The sequence below is a fragment of the Amphibalanus amphitrite genome, unplaced genomic scaffold (assembly GCF_019059575.1).
Source record: "Amphibalanus amphitrite isolate SeventyFive unplaced genomic scaffold, NRLGWU_Aamphi_draft 000201F_arrow, whole genome shotgun sequence".
In the NCBI taxonomy this organism is placed as follows: Eukaryota; Metazoa; Arthropoda; class Thecostraca; order Balanomorpha; family Balanidae; genus Amphibalanus; species Amphibalanus amphitrite.
In genome coordinates, this window is record NW_024881696.1 from 150,314 (window position 1) to 173,933 (window position 23,620).

A 23,620-nucleotide genomic window follows, 5' to 3' on the forward strand; every position below is an offset into this window, starting at 1 on the left:
AATTACTGATCTAATTACGTGACAACGAGACGATCGGCAGCCGGAACTGTTTGACAAACTGCTGTCAGTCTGGGACGTCTTCCGCGCGCGTGCCATCACGAGTGCCTTAGCCCACCCTTAGTGATAACGTATCACCTTGAACATCAGTGTGATAGCTGTCACCTCACTGTGATGTGTGACTGACGCGTGCCGACATCAGGTGCCGCAGCGGCAGCCTGGGCTGCGCCATGAGTCTTCACACGCCGAGCGAGAGCCCCAGCCCGCGACCCGACCCCGAGTGGGACATCAACGAGATCAGCGACGCCAGCGTGCCAAAGGTCGGTCACGGTGGGGGCGGATATCAGTCATAAATTATTAGGAGAGTCTATAAAATGTTTTGATTACCTAGTCAGAGTGTTAGAGAGGGAGTTATTCTGCTAAACGTTATGGCTAAATGTTGCTACAAAGTTACAAAACAACGAATTTGGAGGTATTTCTGCGTCTACGAGTAGGTGCACCCAAGATTACTTGGTGCATCTGCTCAGCGATTATAGACTGATGCAGCAAACGCTTCGGTGAGAACTTCGGGAAAGATCAGGTTGACGGAAACGGAAAACGGCATCTTCTTCGCTTGGGCATCTACAAAACAAAACTAAACGCAGCAAATTAGGCAGACTGTCAGCAGCACGAATCCTGGGCAGTCCCTAAAGGGGCACTTTACCCTGTTCTAAAACCCGGTCACGCATCTCTGCGCGTGCAATGCTGTTGCCACCATTAGCGTATCTCTGTTTTTAGTCACCGTTTTCCGGTTGCTGTTTGACACGCGATTCGTGCATTACCACAGCTTCATCCATTACCCATTATATTCTAACAATAACACCATTAAACTTAACATGCTCACCAACACTTCATTATAAGGCATCTGTAAAACAAAACAAAACGCAGCACATTAGGCAGACACAAACACATAACCGACAACACCGCTCGGCCGTCTAATATCCCCCGCACGACCCTGGTGGCGACGTCGGCATGCTCTGGCCCCATTCACTGTCAACCTCGCCAGACAGCCCATCCGTCACAGCCGGGCGCGCCTCTGTCAGTTGACAGCATCTATGTCGATCTGCCATCGACGCGTGGGTCTGATGGTCCGACATAGGACCGCGGTCCGGAGACTCGGTTGGACCAGCTGCAGTCGGCTGCCACGGCACATCACGGCGACCTCAGGGCGGGCGGCCGGCCGGGGCGGTCCCACTCACCGCCGGACCCCACTGAGAGTGAAAACATGCTCAGCATACAGCAGCGAGCTGATGCTCGAATGCATGAGAGCCTGATAGAGGCCGTCAAACGGTACTGTGAAGCCAATCAAAGGCTGCCGGCTCCGCCCGGGGCGACGGGGTGACGGCGGCGGCGGCAGTGGCGGCAGCGGCGGCGGCGCAAAGCTGGCCTTCATCGTCAGTCCTGGACATCCGTGACGCAGTTAACAGCTCGTCACTGGCACGGACTGCCCGCTGCGGGGGCCAGAGCCGCCGTTTTATTCAATATCTGCGGCTGGCCCTGTGTCCATGGACAGGTTCTGCTAAACGGTGGTTTGCCCCCGGCAGGACGAGGCGACTGCTGCTGCTGCTGCTGGGTGCCAGCAGCGTCTGCAAGTCATGACGGGGCCATCCCGTGCCGTGGGCGGTCGGCACGTGCTGCCCACCAGCACCCTCTCCCCTCCCCTCTCCCCTCTCTATCCCCCATGATACCCCTGAACCGGTCCCTCAGAGACCAGAAGCATCAGACCCACCCGCAGTCCTCGCGCTTGACTTCAGCACAGCGACGTTGCTCACCACACCACTGTAACTGTTAGCATATCGGAGCTTACAATGTTGTAATGCCAATATGCTAAGCCGTTTCCGTGTTTATTCTTCTCGGCATTCTTCACCTATGGTATACTTAATTAGGTTCTTCACCTACCGAACAGTTCAAAGCTGCAGATCACACACGATCGAACTCACCTGCTGACGTTCAGAAACACAATGATCTGCGTTCGTGTAATGCAATGAATGCGCCCATGGTCTCAGTGACAAACGAGCTCGTTACGTGATATTTATTTTCGCAGCATGTGAGCGATTGCATTCCTCTCAGGGCTCATGGTAACCACCCGGGAGAAATTACATGGTTTGGAAGACGGCTGGTTTGAAGCTGGCTATTTCTGTTTCTAGTCACGGGGGTCGTGCAGTCAAGACATCCCGATATTGATTGCACGCAAGCTCTGCTTCATTCCGTTCACTGTTTTCCAGCTCATGGAGAAACAAGAAGCAAAAAAATAAAGATAAATATAACCAACCTAAAGTGACTATGCGTTTTTAAACTAGAACGTATGTACCAACGTTCCTTTCTTATACCTACATCTGGCCAATGCAAAAGCGCACCATTGACATGTTACCAATCGAAGACGTGGGTGCCGTCCACTCAGTCGCAGCTCGCCGGGGAGGGCTTCCCGCGGCTCCGTTCCGCCTGAACGGAGCTACTGAGACTGAGCAATGGTGACAGCTCAGTGACATTGCTATCAGGACATCTGCCGAACAGACATAAACGTCAATGGGACAGAACGGTGCGCATGTTTCCCGTCAGACAAGTATGAGACTATCTGTGCAGTACCGGCCAGTGGCGGATCCAGGGGAGGGCAAAATGGGCATTTGCCCTCCCCAAAGCTAAATCATGTGGGCAAGACTGTCCTTTTGCCCCTCCCGAAGCATATAGAGATGATAAAATTGAATACGGCGTCGAGGACTATCTGGACGAAAAGCAGAACTTTCGGTGACGGCCTTTCTGAAGGAAGGAGCTGGACGCTCGCTGCTGATGATTTATGGCAGAATGCTGTTAATAGATCGAACTCCCTGAACTGATTGCATGTAGATAGTGTGGCGTTGTAAAGTCGTTTGGTCATCTCGGTGCTCAAGGGCAGCGGAAATCCGGATAGAGGGTGCAGGGGTTCAGCTCCAGACCCATGGAAAACCTTGGAGTGCAAACATAGCTTTTTGCACCCTCCAAAAGCCGTATAAGAGGCCTGTCACACCACCAAATACATTTTATCCTAAAAACCAGTGATCGGGAAACGAACGATCATGTGGGATCACCGATCATCAGACGTCTAGTTGTTGGTCAGGAGCGCCCTATGCTGGTCTTTGGGGCCCTCACCGGCTAGGAGTGTCCTGAACCGCGTTTGGTGCCCCATGACGGCATCTGAGGACCCCACGGAGACTCCAGGGGTTACGCTGCCTCTGAGGGCCCCCACGGCGGTCTCTGAGGGCCCTCGTGACACGGTCCTAGACCCATCTCAGGTCTGAGTGCCCATCGGGCTTTAGACGGCCCACGGCGGCCTCTGAGGGCCCCAAAACAACCAGGTTGCAGGGCTATGCTGGCATCTGAGGAACCTGTGACGGTCTCTTGATGCCCCTAACGATGGACTCTGATGTCCTTACCACAGCCTCTGAGGGCCTTGCAAAGATACCTGAGGGCCCAGGGCCTATGAAGACCGTCATGATGGCCAAGGATCTTCATGATGACCTCTGATGGTCCTCTTGAAGGCTTCTAAGGGCCCTCACAACGATTTCCACAGTGATTCCACCCGAGACGTTCCCTGAGTGCCCTCACGACGACCTCTAGGACCCAATGCAAGCTTCAAATGCCCACGCTGGCGTCTGAGGGCCCCCACGACGGCCTCTGATCTGGCCTCAACGCAGGCAGACTGCAGGGGTCATGCTGACCTCTGAGAGTCCTGTAACGAAGGCTCCAAGGGCTCACGCTGGCCAACCCTACGACGGCCTCTGGAGTGCCTTAACGCAGGCAGGGGACATGCTGGCCTCGGGGCCCCGCGAAGATTTCAGATTCAGAGGCCCTTCACAACGACCTTTGAGGGCCTTACAAAGGTTTCTGAGGGCTTACGCAGGCTCGTGGGATTCCACACTGATTGTCAGGTCCCATGTAGGCTTGTTGGGACACTGTATCCGCTCCTGGTGCCCCTTCGCCGGCCTCTGAGAGTCTCAACACCGGAACTTCTTGGCCCTACACCGGCTTTTAGGACCATTATATCGATCTTGGTACCCACGACCCATCAAATATGTGTCCAAGCGGCTTCTAAGAATCCCCATGCATGTTCCACGGACATGAAGCCGAATTTTTGGGCTCACACGGGAGCTCTTGGGACCCCATGAACGCTCCAGGGACCTACCTGCCTCCAAGAGCCTCACACATACTTTTGGGGCCCTAACGCTTGCCCCTGAAGGCCTCACTCAGACTCCTACCCTTTCCTCCACACCGGTTCTTTAGGCTAAACATCAGCTCCTTTGGCCTCTATCCCGGTTTTGGAGGGCCTCCAATCTCCATACAGGCTCTTTGGGTCCGATGCCGGTCTTTGAGAACTTTCCAGACTCTCGAGCCTACGCTGCTTTCTGAAACCCTTCAGCACCTTCTGAGGAACCGACCCTGGTCGGGGACTCATTCAATCTGAGAAGTCGTGAAGGCTTCTGGAGGAGCCTCCATTGAGTCATTCAGTTTCCAGGTTTTTTAACGGTCTTGTAAGAGCGGACCCGTAGGGCTCTCAAAGGTCCACTGCGGATCCAGAAAAGTGGTTTGAGGCTTGCGGGTGGTGGTTAGCATAAGAAAAATCACCCAATAAAAAACTTGTTGCATTTCACTTATTTAGGTATGCTGTGATTTTGTAAGGTTCACTGAAATATGCAAACATTTTGGATAACTTCCTGCATGGATTGTTTCCTTAACTTTTGGTTTTCATAAATCGATGATTGACAGCTTAAAAAGTAAAGGGGCCCAAAACCTTCAGTGGGGCCCCTTGAGAAAATTTTGCATCCCCATCCAAAATTTATTTTACATTCCTCCCAGTGCGGGGGCGGATAGGGGTCGTCGGATAGGTCGGAAACTTTTGCCCTCCCCAAACGGATCGGCTGGATCCGCCCCTGGTACCGGCCACTTGGATTTTATGTTGGGGTATGTCGTAGAGGTCTGCACCGGCCGGCTGCAGCCGCGGCTGGCTGCAGCCCCACGGCTGTGGGCCGGGGCGGCTGCAAATATCTCCAAGAACACGGCTACGGCTGTGGCCACGGCTGTGAGATTTCAAGCTCAATCTTAAGTACTCAAATATAAAATTTTAAATCCTTAATCTTACATTCTGATAAGCAGTCTAGCCTGTAAAAATCATGCAAAGGATGCCCACTGCCCAGCAACATTGAAAGTGGTGAAGCCTTTGATAACCTGTAATGGTTTTATCATTTGTCGTAGGGGAGTTTGCACTCTGGTACAGAATACTAATTATAGGTACGTACGTACCAATTGTTCCTTCATCATCAAGAGCTTGACAGTTTCAGAAAATGCAACATGTTGCATTGTCACATCCCTCTCAAATCAATCTCATCTGGTCATTAGGAGAGCACCTTACAGCTATTGAAGACAAGCGTTCAATAATTCTTTCAGGTAATAGAAAAAGAAATAACGCCTAGGTAAAGGCAGGCAAAGACTTCATAAAATATTATCTTAAATAACTCTTAGATGTATTTCTGGATTTTCGGCAAGTCCAATTACATAATATAAAACTGGCGCTTTATGTTCTAAGTGGTGTGTGAGTGACCGCTAACAGAAAATGCTCATCAACGAAGCCAATGGAATTAGATTATTAGGGAGCACAAACCTTACTTACGGTTAATTCACATGACGTTGAAAACCCTGAGCACGACATTTCTTACGCGAGCAGTTGACTTTACTAATAAAATGACGTCTTTTTCTGAAAATGTAAAGATTTGATACTGAATCTTTGTTTGAGAGCATGTTTTTAATTGTTTAGCCTTATTATTTATAAAACATTATATTTATGGCTGTTTGTAGAGATACAAAAAAATTATTGCCAGTTCTTTGCTATTGACGTCATTTAAAACTCGAATAAAATTTTTGATTGAAAGAGGCAATTGTGGCTCGCACGTCCTTGGTGATTTGAGCGAAGATTGAAGAAAAATGAAAATCAAATTGGAAAAATCAAAATAGGTGAATGTTTTTCTTTCTTGGATGCTCACTAGTGTTTTGATGCCTTGCGGCTTGCATATCAAATTAGTTTGAGACTTGCTCAGAAGGCTGCTTCAAGCCTGGCATATCACACCCCAGAAAATATGCAAGGTAAGAAAGGAGCAAGAGTTTTGACTAGACAATCACTGTTTGACAGTCCATCAACTTCAACTTCAGTTTCATTTTCCATAACATTGATAATGAAAAGCATCAAGGTCTGTTGTTCTGTCCCACAACCATGCTCCAGGATTTGGCATTAGATGTCTACACTGCTAGTGCTTCTATTCTGGTTCGTTGTTTACGTTTTCTGTTGATGTAGGTACCTACCTTATACCTACCCATCTTTCTTAACCCCTTGCAAGGGCTTGTGTAGGCATGCGTTGCGCATCAGGCTTCAGGCCTTCGGCCTGAAGCCAGATACACAACCACTTAACCTATGATGCTTCATGAGCTTGAGAATCTATAGCCCATTGCAATGTGCTTTTGGCTATATGTTTTAACTACAAACAGCTTATTATATGCTATTTGGTTGCATTTCATTGATAGTATCCACGGCCGGCTGACGGCTGGCTGCCCACAGTTTGCCACGGCTGTGGGCGGCTGTGGCTGTGGAGCCACGGCTGCGGGGCGGCTAGGCTGTGGAAAATTGCAGCCGTGCAGAACTCTAGTATGTCGTGACCAAGCGGCTCACTTCAAGCACTTTTCTGGATATATAAGCAAAGTAAATGCGCCTTATAAACGTTTAAGCTGTAGACGACACTCGAGGTTTAGCTTCAGCTTTTATTTTTGGTGCTAATGACTTAGGCAAAAACTGTGTCTCTCTCTCATTTTTTTCATCATCAACTTTTATTATAACTTCCGAGTTCCACCCCACGAATGGTAACTTATGCCTTTATTCCCGCACGCCCAGAGTACCGCCATTAACCCATTTATGCCCAGGAATATTGACCATCATGAAAATCGACGAAATCAAAATATGTTATGCTCCTACCAGGGCCTTGCATGGAATCGATAATAATTTTTGCCTGCAGCAAAAGTTTTTCGAGAAAAACGTAAAAAACAAGCGTTGCGAAATCGCAACGAAGGGCACACCGGGCGCCATCAGCGTTGCGAAAACGCAACGACGGGCACATCAGACGGATATAAAGTACACTGAACTGCCGTATATGCTAATATGTTTTAACAAAACATCAATCAACTGTTGACAACTATTGCTTGAAAATGCGGAACCCACATTCGTCGTGCTCTATAACCCGCCTAAGAGCCTCGGTGAGGAAGCATAACTTCATGATTCGCGAACGGGGAGATGGCAACACGGTCATTATCAACCATTTACGTTGTCCATTGCTGTTCATTTAAAGTTGTGATCGACACGTATCCAGGGTGATGCTTTCTTTTTGGAAGCTAGACAGAGCCATTACCCCCACCTATCAGACCCCACACTGAATAAGTGAATACAATTAAACGGAGGATTGGGAGTAAACTAGTGCCTCACGTATGCGAGTATATCCGCAATCATTGTTAACCACCCTCCTAGGAGTAAAGTTAAATTCCATTGCAGGTTAGTCGTACCCACTCTCAGCAAAAAGAAAAAAAGGACCGATCCGGCTCTAACAAATTACCCGCGTAAGGCATAGCGCATCACAACAAATCGACTCCCAGTTTAGCATGTTTACACCTAATCCAAAATTTTCATGGCCCCACTCTCAGCGACCTTCACGTGTAACCTCTTTCTCGGGACAATGCCAGGACAGAATGGAGATTCGACGTCAATCCGTCCTTTCCATCTTCAGGATAGTTGAATCCTCCTCCACGCCTCAACCCCCTGTTCCGGGCTGGACCGGCAACGTATATCGCAATCGGGCAGCTCACATAGGAGCGCGCCTGTAGCCGGGTGCAGTGAGTGCTTGGGAGGGGGGAAGGGGGTGAGTCATGGGTGGCCTGCCCAGTGCCCACTGGCTGGGCTCAGTCTCCAGTCTACGATTAACCGTGTCCGGTCAGACAAATGTCTCCCCTAATTCCAATAATCCTGCTAGCTCTAAGTCTGATTAGATAAAAAGCCTATCAAAGTAAGAAAACAAGCGTATACTCCACATCAAGCATGCATGCTTGATGTGGAGTATGCAGCTTATGAATCTATGCGAGTTATGAATCCTAAAAACTATTATTTTTCCAGGTCCGCCCTCATTACCCCTGCCGAAGGGCTCAGCTACCCCCAGAGGGGGCCTATCCCACTATTTGCCGACCCTCAGTTATCTTTTCTAACGTAAATGTTGGTAGTCAGCAGATTCTATCCAGAGAATGGCGATGCCTATCTGTCGCCTGATACCAGAATGCATCCCCGTTATTCATCATTTATGCACAATGTACATAGTAGATCCAATTTCCAAAGGACCTAATTATCTCTCAGCTCCGTTAGCATCGCCGACCGTTTGATGCATGGGCCCTTTTCCTACCATGCGATTTTCAGATGCATGGGAACACATTGCTTTGGTGAACGAACAGCCCGAGGCCGATAATCTGCGAGAGAATAAGAAAGGAGTTTTGTGGCTGTTTGAGCCAGCAAATATGAAATGTGTCGCAACATTTTACGTGCGAACGCACCTTGCACTAAACATACCTATCCTATACACGTCCCTCATGGCATAGGCGGCGGAGCGGGGGGGGGAAGGGGGAGGGGCACCAGGGCACCGTGCCCCCTTGATTTTGCCATTTTAACATTATCCCTATAGGCGTTGCATGGAAATGGAAATGGAAAGAATGGGACCAAAAGTCGGCAGTGCCCCCCCCCCTTAATTGAAGATATTCCGTCGCTACAGCCTCATGGCTACAAAATAAAAGAGAGAAAGAAAGAGAGAGAGAGAGAGAGAGAGAGAGAGAGAGAGAGAGAGAGAGAGAGAGAGAGAGAGAGAGAGAGAGAGGGAGAGAGTTGGGGAACGAGGAGGAGAGGGAGGAAGATTGGGGAGAGAAAGAAAGAACCCACAGCGTATCAGGAGTGAAGTCTACTGTTGATATTCATACTTCCGCTACCCTGCCAATGTGCCCATCGTTGCGTTTTCGCAACACCGCTGTCTTTCCGATGTGCCCTTCGTTGCGTTCCCGCAACGCGACCGTAGTCATATTTGAAAATAGTCACAAACCCTTTTTGTAGCATTATTTCTTAACAAAATGCATATCTACGCTATTGTAGGGACTCTGCAGAATATGTTTACACAATTTTCATTACGATATTATTAAGCACTTGGCCTACTTATCTTGGTTTTCGTGACGTCATCACTCACAAAACCTTCGACTTCCCTCTGGGAGCTCTAGGCAGTAACTTACCGGCCGCACAGACTTGTAACTGCGTAGCATCATCCGCACAACCATGCTACACACACTGAAACTTGTCTCATCGGTTAGTCTCTTTTACACACTTCTCAAGCTTCGATCACGTCGACGCTTGCTTGCGTTGCGAAAACGCAACGAAGGGCGTAAATGGGTTAACTGCTCCCACAATTATTATCGGTGGGCAGGTGCCACTTCGAACACAGCTACTTTACATCCACAACTGATGCACTGTGATACCCAAGGACCTGTTAATTAACTAATGAACTCGGCACGCGCTGCAAACTCGGTCCCGTGACTGCGAGATCGTGTAGTAGACATCATCATTGCCATTCGACGTGCACAGAGCGTCTCGTACATTTGGTGATCGTCTCGTTAGCATCTGAGGGACTGCGATAACACACAGAGATTACAGAGGCGCAGTGACTTAAATCCGCGCCGGTCTGTTGCGTGATTGTGATCAGCACATGGGCTGAATACCACTGAGGCACTCGCTACAATCATTAGAAGCACCTTTATTGCTGATGCATGTAATTTATATGTCTATTTAAGGTCTCAATGACTGTTTGGTATTCCTGTCAGCAATATTTGTGTAGACCGAACATGCATAGTTTAATGAGGGCCGATAGCCATCAAAAACATCCTGATAACTAGATATATGACAAATATATCATTTGAGCAGCATAAGCGCACATCTGACATCAATGCATTCCAAATGTTCGTAAGTACGTATTGGGAGGAGGCAAAGCCATCTTAAGAAAATCTCAGCGACACAAAATTAGGGCTGAAAATATCACCAATAGTACGTGTGACCTCCAAAATAATTGACCACATTAGTGACCATATCTTTGTAATCCTGAAAAATACCATCCTAAGGCTCCTGAGTGATGCTTCCTGCCAGCACTAAGTGACCCCTTTGACCATCCTTAACTGACCCCTGTTTGCCCCCAGGTGGTGCGATACAGCACGTTCGAGGAATGGCCGGACGGTGATTTCCAGAGGGTATACGCTCCCGACTCGGAGGACGCCAAGAAGCACACCTCCGGCTGGGCCATGCGCAACACAAACAACCACAACGTGAGTAACACGGGCGGTGACTGGTGGAAAAGTCTACACTGACAGGGATGAACACTGAACATGTTTTTTTTTTTTTTGCTTTGCTTGCACACTTTGAGGTCTTAGGTCGAATAACTTCAGTTGGATGAGTTCTTTCCACATAACGCCATTCGTCTCGTGAATAATTTATAATGTAGCATGCAGCGCTCAACAAAAAGACACTGCGATCCCGTATTATAATAATTTGTCTACAAATTTAAACACAGACACTTATAATACAGCTGCGTTATACGTATCGTCACAGAGACTGTGAGGCAACTGGCAGCAATGCCAAAGTTACACTCCAGCCCACCCCGGCTTATACGCAGATCATGTCGCATACCATCTAACGCAGATGATAAATGGAGTCATGTCAGCGCAGCTCTTGCCGACATTAATCAATACACCGGCCGGAGGTGTCACCTGCACAGTCATCTGACTGGCTGTCACCGGTCAGGCCCGGCTGACAGGTCGACCGTGACGGCCAGGCAGTGGCACAGGAACAGGAGAGGGATGGGAGGGAGGAAGCCGACGCGCTGCGCCAGGTGTTCACCCCGCCGCCGGCTGGGATTTCGAAATGATGCAGAGATGTTGTTGTCGTAGTCACGAGCCGGAAATACTCATACGCTTGACGGTCTTCGTTCTTGTTGGACAATCAGATAGTGGCTAGGGTTGGCGCAATTACATGTCCGTCGTCATTTGCATATTTTTATTTGACGCTGCCTTGAACTACGCTCGTGCATTTATTTTACATACATTGACAAAGTGACATTGCTGATTGAAGGATTTCCTTATGGCCTAAATGTTAGCCTATCGAGCTCAACAGCCTGTCCAGAGTCCAATTCACTCATTGCAGAAAACTGTAAAAAAAAATATGCTAAATATTTACTCCTAATTGACGCGTCGTGAAAAAAACGCCCGAACTGTTGCCAGCAATTCAATTTTTTTTTTTTTATCAGTGAGACTCTCTGGAAAAGCATGCAGTTATAGCACAAACACAGAACATCACTTCTGCATAGAACCAATTTAAGTTTTGCCATTTTGTCATTTAAAATATGCTTCGTTCTCACCGCGGCATCCAATAAACAAAATTGCGAGACCTCAGACCTGGATGGATGGTTCAGCAGTCAGCACCTATTCTGACATTTCTATTCCCAGCTCTTACTTGCCAATACCCATCCCATCTCGCTCTAAGCCTCTTCTCGTGGCGACTCTCAAACACTATCTCCCATTCTCACAGGTGAGCATCCTGAAGAAGAGCTGCCTGGGCGTGGTGGTATGCTCGGACTCGTGTGTGCTCGAGGATGGCTCCATGGTGCACCTGCGACCGGCCATCTGCGATAAGGCGCGACGAAAACAGCAGGGTAAGAAAGAAGGAAGTGAGTGGGAGAGACGGAACGAGGATGGCGGGTTGCGTAAAGATATAGGGGAAACCTATGATGATTGCATTCTATGTATGTGAGAGAAAAAGAAAAAATAGAAACTTTTACCAAACCTCCTTTAGAGAAAAAGTAGAGATTAGAGATAAAAGTTGTTTCCGTAATTAGCTCATGAAATCATTATTCAACATTTTTTTTTGCACAGTACCTACATAGACCGGATAACTTTATTCGGTACATATGTTAAAGTAATTTATTTTGAACGATCTGTTGTAAATGTTGTGGAATGACCAGCTGCTCATCTCGCCGGGTCAGCGCATAAATGAGCGTTGCAAAATGCAGTTTTTTTTTATATCTGAAGGCAAGCATCAAAGACGAACACAATATGTTCGGTGAGGCACCCGGAAACATACACACGCTGGGCACGAACTAACCTGAGTTTTAGCTGTCGGCTAAATAATCAGAAATGCAATAGCTGTCCGGGACACAGCAGAACATTAAATTCTAATCGTCACCGCTGCATCTGCTGGCCGATCTGAGCAGCTGGGTAGCTACACATCTCATCGACCGAATATGGCGTGGCTTAGGTTTGTACCAGGAATCTCTGCTTTAACCACAGAAGAGCATGCTAGAACATTTTCATTCAGTCACCCAAACATGGAAAAGAAGTGTCGATATCAAAGCTGCCAAGAAAGTCAAGCATCCAAAGGGATTTTAGAGTCAAATTAAAACCAACCAAAACCCGCAGTATCTAATTAGCCTCAGTATTTTCATTTTTCTCTTCTCCCCGCCAATCGCCATGCAGGGAAGCCGTGTCCGAATCCGCGCTGTGCTGGAAAGCTGACCATCATCGCGTGCAGAGGCCACCAGGGCTATCCGGTCACCCACTTCTGGAGACACACGCCGTTCGCCACCTTCTTCCAGGTAAGACGAGCTCTTACTGCTTATATCAGTGATATTTTTAATTCTCTCTGGTAGTACGAGTGGGTGGGTGAATGATGATTTTGACTTCCTTTATGCCAGGGGAACTTTATACTCTCATTTATGAGATCAAAGATAAAGTTATAGAGTCAGGTCTGTCTGCTTTGAAATGAGAGAGAGAGAGAGAGAGAGAGAGAGAGAGAGAGAGAGAGAGAGAGAGAGAGAGAGAGAGAGAGAGAGAGAGAGAGAGAGAGAGAGAGAGAGAGAGAGAGAGAGAGAGAGAGACAGAGAGAGACAGAGAGAGAGAGACAGAGACAGAGAGAGACAGAGGGAGAGAGAGAGAGAGAGAGAGAGAGAGAGAGAGAGAGAGAGAGAGAGAGAGAGAGAGAGAGAGAGAGAGAGAGAGAGAGAGAGAGAGAGAGAGAGAGATCTTCAGCTTCCAGGTGAGTGCTTCTTTTCGATTTTCGTCGCTGCGCTGACAGTCTCGCCTGGCTGGTTGCTTCCATTAACATTCTTATGCTGACAAATAGTCATTCTCCCTCAATTTATCCTCTCTCTCTCTCTCTCTCTCTCTCTCTCTCTCTCTCTCTCTCTCTCTCTCTCTCTCTCTCTCTCTCTCTCTCTCTCTCTCTCTCTCTCTCTCTCTCTCTCTCTCTCTCTCTCTCTCTCTCTCTCTCTCTCTCTCTCTCTCTCTCTCTCTCCCTCTTGCTTTTGCTCTCCCTCTTTTTTTTCTCGTTCTTTTTCCATCGCTTTTATTTATCGTTTCTTATTACTACAAATAATTAAAAACAGTTTGACCTGAGCGATTTTCACGGAAATGTAACTCTCTGGTATATGACATCATGCCGTTGTAACTGGGGCACTACATCACGCGACGTCGCAATAATATCGGAACATCCTGGGATTTTCAATGCGTCACAGTTCCGCACTGAATTTAAATTAGACACGACGTTTAACGACCAATGAGCGCTGCATAATCGTTGCGCATTGCAAACTGAACACGCGCTAATGGGCATGCGGGATAAATGGCCAGGTGCTAACTGCTAACTACCGCCGAACGAGACCGTCTAGTTAGCGGCGCCATTCGGCGGCGGCTCACCTCAGCTGCTACCGCCCGCAGGCTCCCGGCGCCGCGGTAATGGACTTTACTGACGGCCGCTCGAGCTGGCCCCGGGGCGTGTGTTCCCCTCCCCATCCGACAACCATCCCAGCTCACGGCAGCCCGCTGAGAGCATACAGCGATCGGCCGCTGCTGCGGCTGCTGCGGCGGCGCGGCGGCACGGCGGCCCCCGGCCCGACCACCCTATAGATACGCTCGCGTGCTGCGTTGAAGTCTTCCCTGCCCCTGGCTATCGTGTCGTGGCAGGGAGCTGTAATCAGCTGGTCTGAAACAGGGTAGCGGCAGTGCCGGTCAGCTCGAGCCAGCCGCGCTCTGCATCGCCGCCGGGGACCTAACCGGCCCTATCACCCCAATGGTAGCTCATTGATGATAACTCGGCCGTCAAATTTGATTAGCGACGGTCAATTCATTAGAATGCCGCCGCTGGCAGAGCTAATGGCACGGCAATGGAGCATGCAGCGCGGCGCGAGACGCCACAGCCCAGCTAATATATTATAGAGATAATTGTTGCTGATCGCCGGGACTGTCGTTGGCAGCGCTTTAAACAGCATAAGACTCATTTAATCTTAATAAACCATCGTTCCGTCATGAGGAGTTAACACCTGATAGTGTTGTAACTCAGCATTAGCACCGGGCGTGGTGGTCGTATCTTTTATCCGGCCTAGTGGCCGTTAAGTATATGTTTGGCAGCATAAACACACATCATACACTGGTAAATGCTGATAAAGATGTCGCTTATATGGATTTTACATCCAATAATAAGCTATCACTGGTCTCGAGGCTCGAATATCAGCAATACTTGTGCCACTGTCAAAGACGGAGTAAATGATAAAAAGCAGATTGCAGAGCAAGATTAAAGGGACCCTCTCACCTTCAAAAAAGTTAATGAATTGGCATGAAAGTAATGTCGCTCGGTTCAGAACGAGCAAAAACGGGTATCTACGAAATTTCACCGAAAAATATTCACCGGTTTTCAAGATATTATACTTTTACTTAGGTTTACTTTTTTGGGATCTCCGCTGTTCCTATAGCGACTTCATTTTGGAAGTGCGGGATTTGCGGCAGATGTTGCGCGCAAATAGCATATACCACCACTGCTTCACAAAGATGTTAGTATACGGTTTTAAAATCGTTAGATCACCGCTGACGTCAAAAATTCTAAGGGGGCATTCCAATGCATTAGCCCCTTAGAATCCGAAAACTGCAAGTTTGAAATTCCATACTCTCCGAATTATGTGAGTGCCCAAGCCGGTATTTGCAGGCCATGGCCACCAATTTGGCTATCTCAACTCAAAACTAATGTTAAGGTGGGATGGTCACTTTAACCCGCGCCCCGCTGGGGTCTGCCGACCAACGCGCCCTGCTGGTGGGGGGGGGGGGCAATTTGCCCCTCCCCCCTAAGATCTCAAGCACCACGCAACATAGCGCCAAGCAGCAAACGGTATTGGATAGCCTGATCAGGGAACTACCTTGTGACCCAATTTCGTTGAACTAGGTCAAACCGATGACGTCACAGGTTAGGTCAAATGTCGAATTTTCACCGTTTACAGGCATTTCAAGAAATGCGTTGTAAAATCGAGTAAAATGCATTTCATTGAAAATCATCGATAAGGAAATGTTCTTCAAACACATATTCTGCTATTTTAGGTCACTGATCCCAGGTCAGGTCACAGAGGTCAGGTCACTGAGGGTCACAATATGAAAATATCATGTGATGCATGTTTTATGGTCCATTTTATATGCCAAATACGATTATGTGGGTCAGGCAGCCTTTGGGGTCAGTTTAGATTATATTCTGGTGAAGGTCAGGTCAAGGTCAGGTCAAGGTCAGGTCAAATTAGGTCGAATTTCAAAGTTGATATTTTTGCATAAAATGGGTATCGATTCGATGCAGCTCGTCACGGGGAGTTCATTGGTGGTTTTTGTTTTGCGCTACGTGGTCTAGAATGGCAAAAAATTGAGTTCAAACATATGACGTCATCAATTTTGAACATTTTGTTCGCTATAACTTGGCCAAAAAAGGAGGTATCGACCTAAAATTTGGTATGTATATAGAAGAGCGCAGGGACTATCACATATCGACACCTTTTTTTAAACCCCACATCTGCTCTCCCGTGAATTTCCGGGAGGCACGAAAGATCTCCTTTTAACCCGCGCCCTGGTGGGGTCTGTTTATAACGCGACCTGGTGGGGGGGGGGGGCTATTTTTTGCCCCCCTCGTATCTCCGAAACTACTGGACGGATCCGCAAAATTCAAACGGCGTTCGAAAGGCCTGTCAAATTTGTCTAGAGAAACCAAATTTTATTGACCTCGGGGTCACCGATGACGTCACAGGTCAGGTCAAAGATGAAATGTTTCACCGTTCACGGGTCTTCTAGGGAATGCGCTATAACACCGAGGAAAACGCATAGTGTCGAGAATCAGCGATAGGGCGTCAGTTGCCTAGTAGATATGTTGCTATTAAAGGTCACTGACAATACCAGATCAGGTCACAGGTCAGGTCACCAAGGGTTACAGGTCAGGTCACATGAGCCCAACTTTACAAAGGTTGTGTGATGCATGTTTTATGGCCAATTTTTCATTTCCAACTCAATGGTGCTGGTTACAAGACTATCAGGTACGGCTTAGTTCACTTTCTGGTGAAGTTCAGGTCAAGGTCAGGTCAAGGTCAGGCAAAAAAGGTCAAATTATAAATATGATAGTTTTGCATAAAATGGGTATTGATTCGATGCAGCTCGTCACGGGGAGTCTAATGGTGGTCTTTGTTTTGCGCTACGGGGTCTAGAATTGCTAAAAATTGAGTTTGAAAATTTGACGTCATCAATTTTGAACAGTTTTTTCGCTATAATAACTTCGCCAAAAAAAGAGGCATCAATCTCAAATTTGGTATGTGGATGGAAGGCGGTAAGGACTATCACATATACTCCGGTTTTTGCGAAATTCAAAAAACTTTTTGGATTTTTCGATTATTATATCCAAAAAAATTATTTTTTGATTTTTGGGGGTCAAAATCCAAAAAATTCAAAAATTCGAGATTGCAGTTTTGTAGCCCTGTTAATTCTACAGTTTTTATGTCTTTATCATTTTTCTGTATTTGCAAAGCTATAGGCCTGACAGCTCTTCCCGCGAAACCCTTTTTTGGGTCGAAAACGGCAGAACATGACGTCACTCTGACGTCATTTCCGGCCAACCTATCATAGCCTTTGGAAAAATTTTTGGTCACAATGTGTAAAATTGATGTCCGGGAGGGTACTGAAAGTTTGGTGGCGATCGGCACAGCGGTTCTGGAGATATCTCGAAAAGTCTGGAGGGGGGGCAAAAAATAGCCCCCCCACCAGGTCGCGGGTTAAAAGCGTCCAATCGTCCGATCCTGATCAAATATGTGTGTTCGTAGGCCTGTTCTGGTAGGTATTGCTTTATCTGCCAAGACAGACAAACTTGACAAAAATCGAGTGATTGTACCTTTTTTGAAGGTCTCTAACCAACTTGTCTGAAATTCACCGGAGAACAAATGTGGGGTTAAAAAAAGGTGTCGATATTTTCCGTTTTTTAAATTCGGAGAAATGTTGGGATTTTTTAGTTTTGTTTCTAAAAAAAAATCAATTTTTTGAATTTTTGGGGTCAAAATCCAAAAGTTTGAAAATCCGAGATAGCAGTTTTGTAGCGCTGTGTTTTGTCTACAGGGTGAGCCATAAAGATTTACCCATCGATAAATTCACTTTATTTCCAAACGGGTTGGCGTAGGTATGCCATCTTTTGCATATATGTCGCAAATTTGTCTCCAATCCTGACGGTGTAGCCCATTTTGTATATGCTCGTCCACTGTCTCTGCTACGCTCCTGAAATGCGAGGTCGTCTTAACGCACATCCGCCGCTCCTGAAATTCAGGAATCACCACTGGGTGTTGGCTGCTGAACACTCCTTGGTCTAAAGAATGCTGGGCACCATTTATCCCCGACTTCAGCCCCACGGGCTTCGCAAACTGAAATATCCTGAAAACCCGACTCTACCAAGTCCCTGAAACACCGCAAATGACATACGGTGCAGCATTGTTATAGCATGGTTATCGAGGAAAATAAGTGAAAAGACGGTGCGGCGGCCGCGTGCCATAGTGCTCTTGCGTCTCGGGCGCGTAACATAAGAAGAATGCAAGCATGCAGCAAACATACTACATTTATTAGTTAGGAGATGACGTTGTTATATGCATGTAAAAGATGACATAGCTATGTCAGCGCGCCTTGAAACAAAGTTAAATTTTCGATGGGTAAATCTTTATGGCTCACCTGTACATGACCGTATAAAGAACTTTGAAATTGCTTGGTAACTGCTTGGTAACTGCTTGGTAACTGGGGCATTCCACGATAGATCGTACCAGGCCCGTCACCCTCATCTCTCAGATTTTAATGAAAATCGGTCCTAGGGGTAATCATAGGCCCCAAAGACGCCTGGCAAAATATCAGACTTCTCAGATCAAAACTTTTTGAGCTATATTGTATTCCATTTTTTTAACTTCGGTATGTAACGGTGAGTTTGATGGCCTATAACTCAAGAACGGGTTAAGCAACCAACAAAAAGTAAACAACACTAAGCTTGCGATGAATCAAAAATTAATATTACTATTTAAAAATTTCAAAGAAAAAATTTCATTAATTAGCAAAAACCTTAATCTTTTTTCATTTGCCTCTAATGACTTTTGGGACCAACATTTTTCACATTTTTATTTTTTCAAAATAATCTTCATGTCATTACAAATCGACATGCAAAAAATTAGAAAGGTGTTCTTTCTATAAGTTCCTCATTTTCCCGCAAACAAAATGGGTTTCGGAGGGGTTGATACGACCCCAGCACGCCGTTTCGCTTCTAATAGAGCTAGAGCCTCGCGGAAAAAACGGGCGTGTGTGCCGTTACAAGTCGCAGCGATTGGTACCCGATTTTAAGGTCTCAGGTTAACCGGTAGCGTCTGAGGTCAGGTCACGTGACTGAAGTTACGGGTTCGGTTTTTAGTAAATAACTTCGCAAAAAATGGCCGCAGAGCCGCGATTTTGGCATCATTGTGTTCGCCTAGCTCAGGTGCATCGAATGGTATACTTTTTGCTAGGGTGAGGTCAACTTAAGTAGTTGACCTCGGGTCAAGGTCAGGTCAGAGCCCCTCAGGTCACGAAGCTGGGCAAAGGGTATCACATGGCATATCATTCGATTCGGAAGGTCTTCCCGAGTCCATTGGTGACTTTCCCGACTGTCTAGCTCTATTTGATCGGGAGTTATTGACGAAAAACTCGTACGACCCTAGTGACTTCATAAATGACGTCACGCAAGGTTAACAATGCAAAAGTAAAGCATTGGACTTTGCAAGGAGTGCATGAAATCACGATACCATGTACGTGGGATAGTTTTAGATCATTCTCGGCGCCAAAATAACAGTTTTTATATTTCCCCATTGATTTATAACAGTGATGTCACGTGACCGACCTGATCTCATGTAACCTTGAAAAATTCCCAGATATACAAGTTGTGAGACCTCTGGAAGACACCATGTATGCGTCCTGTAACTTTCATCTCGGACAGCTATGGTCATTGGCGTCCAAAACAATGTCAGAACCAAACAGCCTTTTTCACCGTCGCGCTTATAGGAAAGAGGGTTGAATGAACCCTCTTTTCACTTTTTTCAGATGACTCAGACTTGAATTGAAATTTCAGTAACCCGTGATGTCACTAGGCAGCTTTACCACGCCATTTGTAAGCTCCCCTCCCGAAATCACTATTCGAAACCGTTATCGTGACGTAAAATAAATACATTTATAGAAAGAACACCTTCCTAATTTTTCGCATACTTCTTAACAATGAGCCAAATATTTTTTTAAAGAAATAAAAATTCAAAAAAATTTGGTCCCAAAGTCCAAAAAATACAAATGAAAGAAAACTCGATATGTCATATATAAAAAATAGCGTATTTTTCGAAATTTCAAAAATACACATAAATCTCTGTTTCATTGCAAGTTCAATGTTATATAACATTTGATATTTGAATAATCCGTCTTAGAGTTACAGCCCGCCAAACTTAGCGCTGCAAAGCAAGATCCAAAAATGTTATACACCATAACTCAAAAAATATTTATCTGATAAGCCTGAAATTGTTACAGGTGGATTCAGAGCCCCTGATTACCCCTGAGACCAATTCTCGTCAAATTCCGAGAGATGAGGGTGTCAAATTGGAAAAAAGTGGTACGATCTATCGTGGAATGCCCCAACTGTAGCTTTTGTAAGTGTTTCAAGAGTTCATGTTTTTTGCTCATTTTTGCTTTAACATGACCTCAGTTTGACCTCAAAAACTCCTGACCTAAGGTGACCTAAGACTTGAAATTTGGTGTGAAGGTGTTAAATTGATGCCCGGACCGTTTTCTTGCTACTCAGGAAAAACCACAGGGGGGGGGGGGGGCAAATTGCCCCCCCCCCCCAGTGGGGCGAGGGTTAAAGAACGGCGCATTACTCGGTAACCAATAAAGTTGCAGCTCTGCAGGGCTCACATGGTCTTTAGAAAGGTCACAGGTCAAAATTCGTTATGGGTCAGCTGGTCATTTTAATTCCAGGGTAGATGCCAAATCAATCAAGCTTTTGGCTTATGAGAGTAAAATCCGGCCTTGTCAGACCACTTTGATAACCTGTCTTTTATAATGCGCCTTTTAGCTGCTGCTGCTGCTGCTTTTATAGTTGGACCCCCCAGAAACTGGAGGTAAGATCTCGAGCTCGGTTTGCATTCTGGCTACTCTTATCCACCTTACTAAGTAATTGACCACTTCAACGACTCAAATAGCATCGCGCTGTCACCTCCACAGGTCCGTGTAGTCCACATTACAGCAATTTGAAGTCACATATCCCCTCGCTGTTTCAGGCTAAAGGCGTGCACAGCCACCGGCGACCCGAGGCCAAGTCGACCGCGGAGGCTCGCCGCTCAGTGGGCTCCAGCCGCCGGCAGCGGCACGGACCGACGTCCGCACCGCCACCTGGCGAGCCGTCCGGAAAACTGCTGCAGAGGGCGCTACTGGGCGGCGAGCGGCCGCCGCCGGTCCCCGTTCCCGTGCCCGTCTGCTCAGAGGGTGAGTCAATACTCGGTTCTTCGATATTTCTTATGGGAGTGGACTGAGCTTTTTAGGATGATTCTGATAGTTCTTGGAATATTACTTGTTAATCCTGTAGGATGAATGGAAAAACAATTGCCACGTTACCATATTCACTAGGCATAGGTAAATGCCTACCTAAGGACGGAATTGGTAAGCCACCGTACTTTGCAGTAACCTGTACCTGAAATTAGAATCCGGCTCGGCAAAAAAAGCTCTACAGACACATACTTTGTAGCCAGACTTTTAATTCAGTCTCCTCTGTTTCAGATTCATCGTGGACCATGTGCTCGTGTCCTCCATTCGAGTGCGTGTGCCAATGGAGCGGCTCCAGCCCGGCTCCCGCCTACCAGGAGCCGGCTCCCGCGGTGGCTCCGCCGCCCAGCTCCAACTCGGCCGACTGGATGGCCACCGACACTGCCACCTGCTGGCAGCCGACTGAAGCTGAGGTTCGGTACATCCTCCGTCCAGACTCCGAGGGCCAGCCGTATGCGAAAGGCACGTTCTCCGGCAATCGGAGTCCGTACTACGGCGAGGCGGATGCCGACGGATTCTCGGACTACATGTGGGAGATGCCACTGATGTATGGCACCGAAGCTCAGTACGGTCATTACGCCCCGGCGGCCGCGGACGAGCTAGGTGGCGCTCAGTTCGCCGGACCGATCGGCCTGCCCCCTGACGGTCAGTTTCTGGACCAGATTGATCTCTCGCAGCCGGGTGACATTTTCGCTCTAGAGCAGCCGCTGCTGAAGGCCGGTGAGGTGGTGCCGCCGTTGGAGCAGATGGCGCCGCCGGCCGAGGGCGGCTGGGCCGTGCCGCCCCCGCCCCCGCCCCCAATGGGACCTCCCACAGAGGTGGGGTACCTGGGACCGGCCGAGGCCCAGACTGGGCTGGACTGTCTGCAGGAGAGTGCAGGCCTGGCGGAGACGTTCGCCGCCAGTCAGGAGGTACTCTGCTACCCAATGGAGCAGCAGCAACAGCTCATCACTGGGTGGTGACCTTAACAGTATGACGTCACTAACTGACGTTATAAAGTGACATATACGGCGTCTTTGAGTGACGTCAGGTATTGCGAATCTTTTTGACGTCAGTCACTAGGTATGACAACGCTGGGTGGTTTTTAGGCATGGCGCCTGGGTGACGTCAGATATGACCTTTAAAATAAATGCCGTAACATCATATGTTGCAGAGCATTCGCTGACACTTTGAGGATAGTTCTCTCCGAGTGTGGCTCCGAGTATGCTCTCACTGACATGCACCCATTGCGTGCAGCATAATGGCGAAACAAAATGGCTGTTGACCGCTTGTTCGTCGTGGGTAATGTTTGCAATTTTTCCGTGTTCACTATGCACCTATACTTTCTATCTGTTGCCTTCAGTATAGTGACGCGGCGAAGCGATGTTCAGATCTCAGTGACCAGTCCCTTCAGATGCCATGCACACAACTCCACGTTGTCATCATATCTTTGTTCATCGCTCTCACAATTTGCGACTGTTTGTATTTATTGAGTGTTTGATTTGGTGTTCATGGGCATATACAACTACGCTTTCTAGAAGCCTTGTTGCATTATCTAGTCACCATCTAGTAATAGGGTTAGTGTTGTCTTTCGCACGAGTGCATGAATAGGTGCATGTGCGTGGCCGTTTGGCGTTGACGGCCTATGACACCAGGTCTCTCTTGAACGTGATGCCAGCCATTGTTCGTGATATGATGCTTTTAGCGCAGTACGCTGTTTCAATAAAATGAAAACCAAGAACAATGGAATGGCATTGTGGGAACGCTGAATGAGCAAACTAGAAAGCATCTAGAAAAGTCAGGCAGGTGCCCGCCACCACCCAAATATCAGTGTCTTATTTGCCCACTGCCGGATCCCTGGCCAGAGTCTGGCCAGAGTAACGATTTCAACTGTGAAGGTAACAAGAAGTGCTGCGCTGGAGGCTGCGGTACCCAGTGCGAGTGCGTGGATCCTGTTCTCAATCCGACGACAAAGCCGGGTCGCTGCCCTCCTCGGCCAATGTAACCTAACCGTTATACAGCTGCCATGTCTACCCGCTGCCAGACCGGTGCAAAAGCAATGATGCACTCTGCGAGGGGGTGCAGAAATGTTGTATCGGCAAGACGTGTATGGACCCCATGTGAGCTACAGAAAGAAGAACCTTATCTCGCTACGATGGTGGAATTGCGTAATTCATATGTACTTGTCGCATCGAGGGATATTGTAGGTGCACATAGACAATTTCTCTTACATATATTCCGGGTTTTCGAAAAACACAAAATTTTGGATTTATATTGAATTGCCCCAAGAAGTCAGTTTTTTGAAAAAATGCTGGGCCAAAATCCAAAATTAAAAAAACGAGATAGCCATTTCATAGACAAAGTAAAATCACGTATAACCTTATTTGTTACCTCTTGATTCCTTTAAAAATGAAGAAGTTAGCGGCGTTTGAAGTTATGCAGTTTTTGAAGCGAAAATGACGTGACGACGTCACTAACACGTCATTTTCTCAAAACATATCCGACGGATTTCGCTCAAATTTTCAGGGATCTTGTTAAACTGATGTATGATAAGGTATACTGAATGCTTGGCGTCGCTGGCGTATTGCGTTTAGTAGTTATTCGCGAGAAA

At 47.3% G+C, this 23,620-nt stretch overlaps 1 protein-coding gene across 1 annotated transcript; it reads left to right on the forward strand.

The window, feature by feature from the left end:
* On the forward strand, positions 1-22,758 carry LOC122384870 (extensin-like). Its single transcript, XM_043372657.1, has 6 exons — positions 1-317; positions 10,315-10,440; positions 11,699-11,822; positions 12,643-12,761; positions 20,769-20,973; positions 21,265-22,758. The coding sequence occupies exons 1-6, from the start codon at positions 228-230 to the stop codon at positions 21,990-21,992; spliced, it is 1,392 nt and encodes a 463-aa protein (XP_043228592.1). The 5' UTR covers positions 1-227; the 3' UTR covers positions 21,993-22,758.
* The last annotated feature ends 862 nt before the right edge of the window (positions 22,759-23,620 follow it).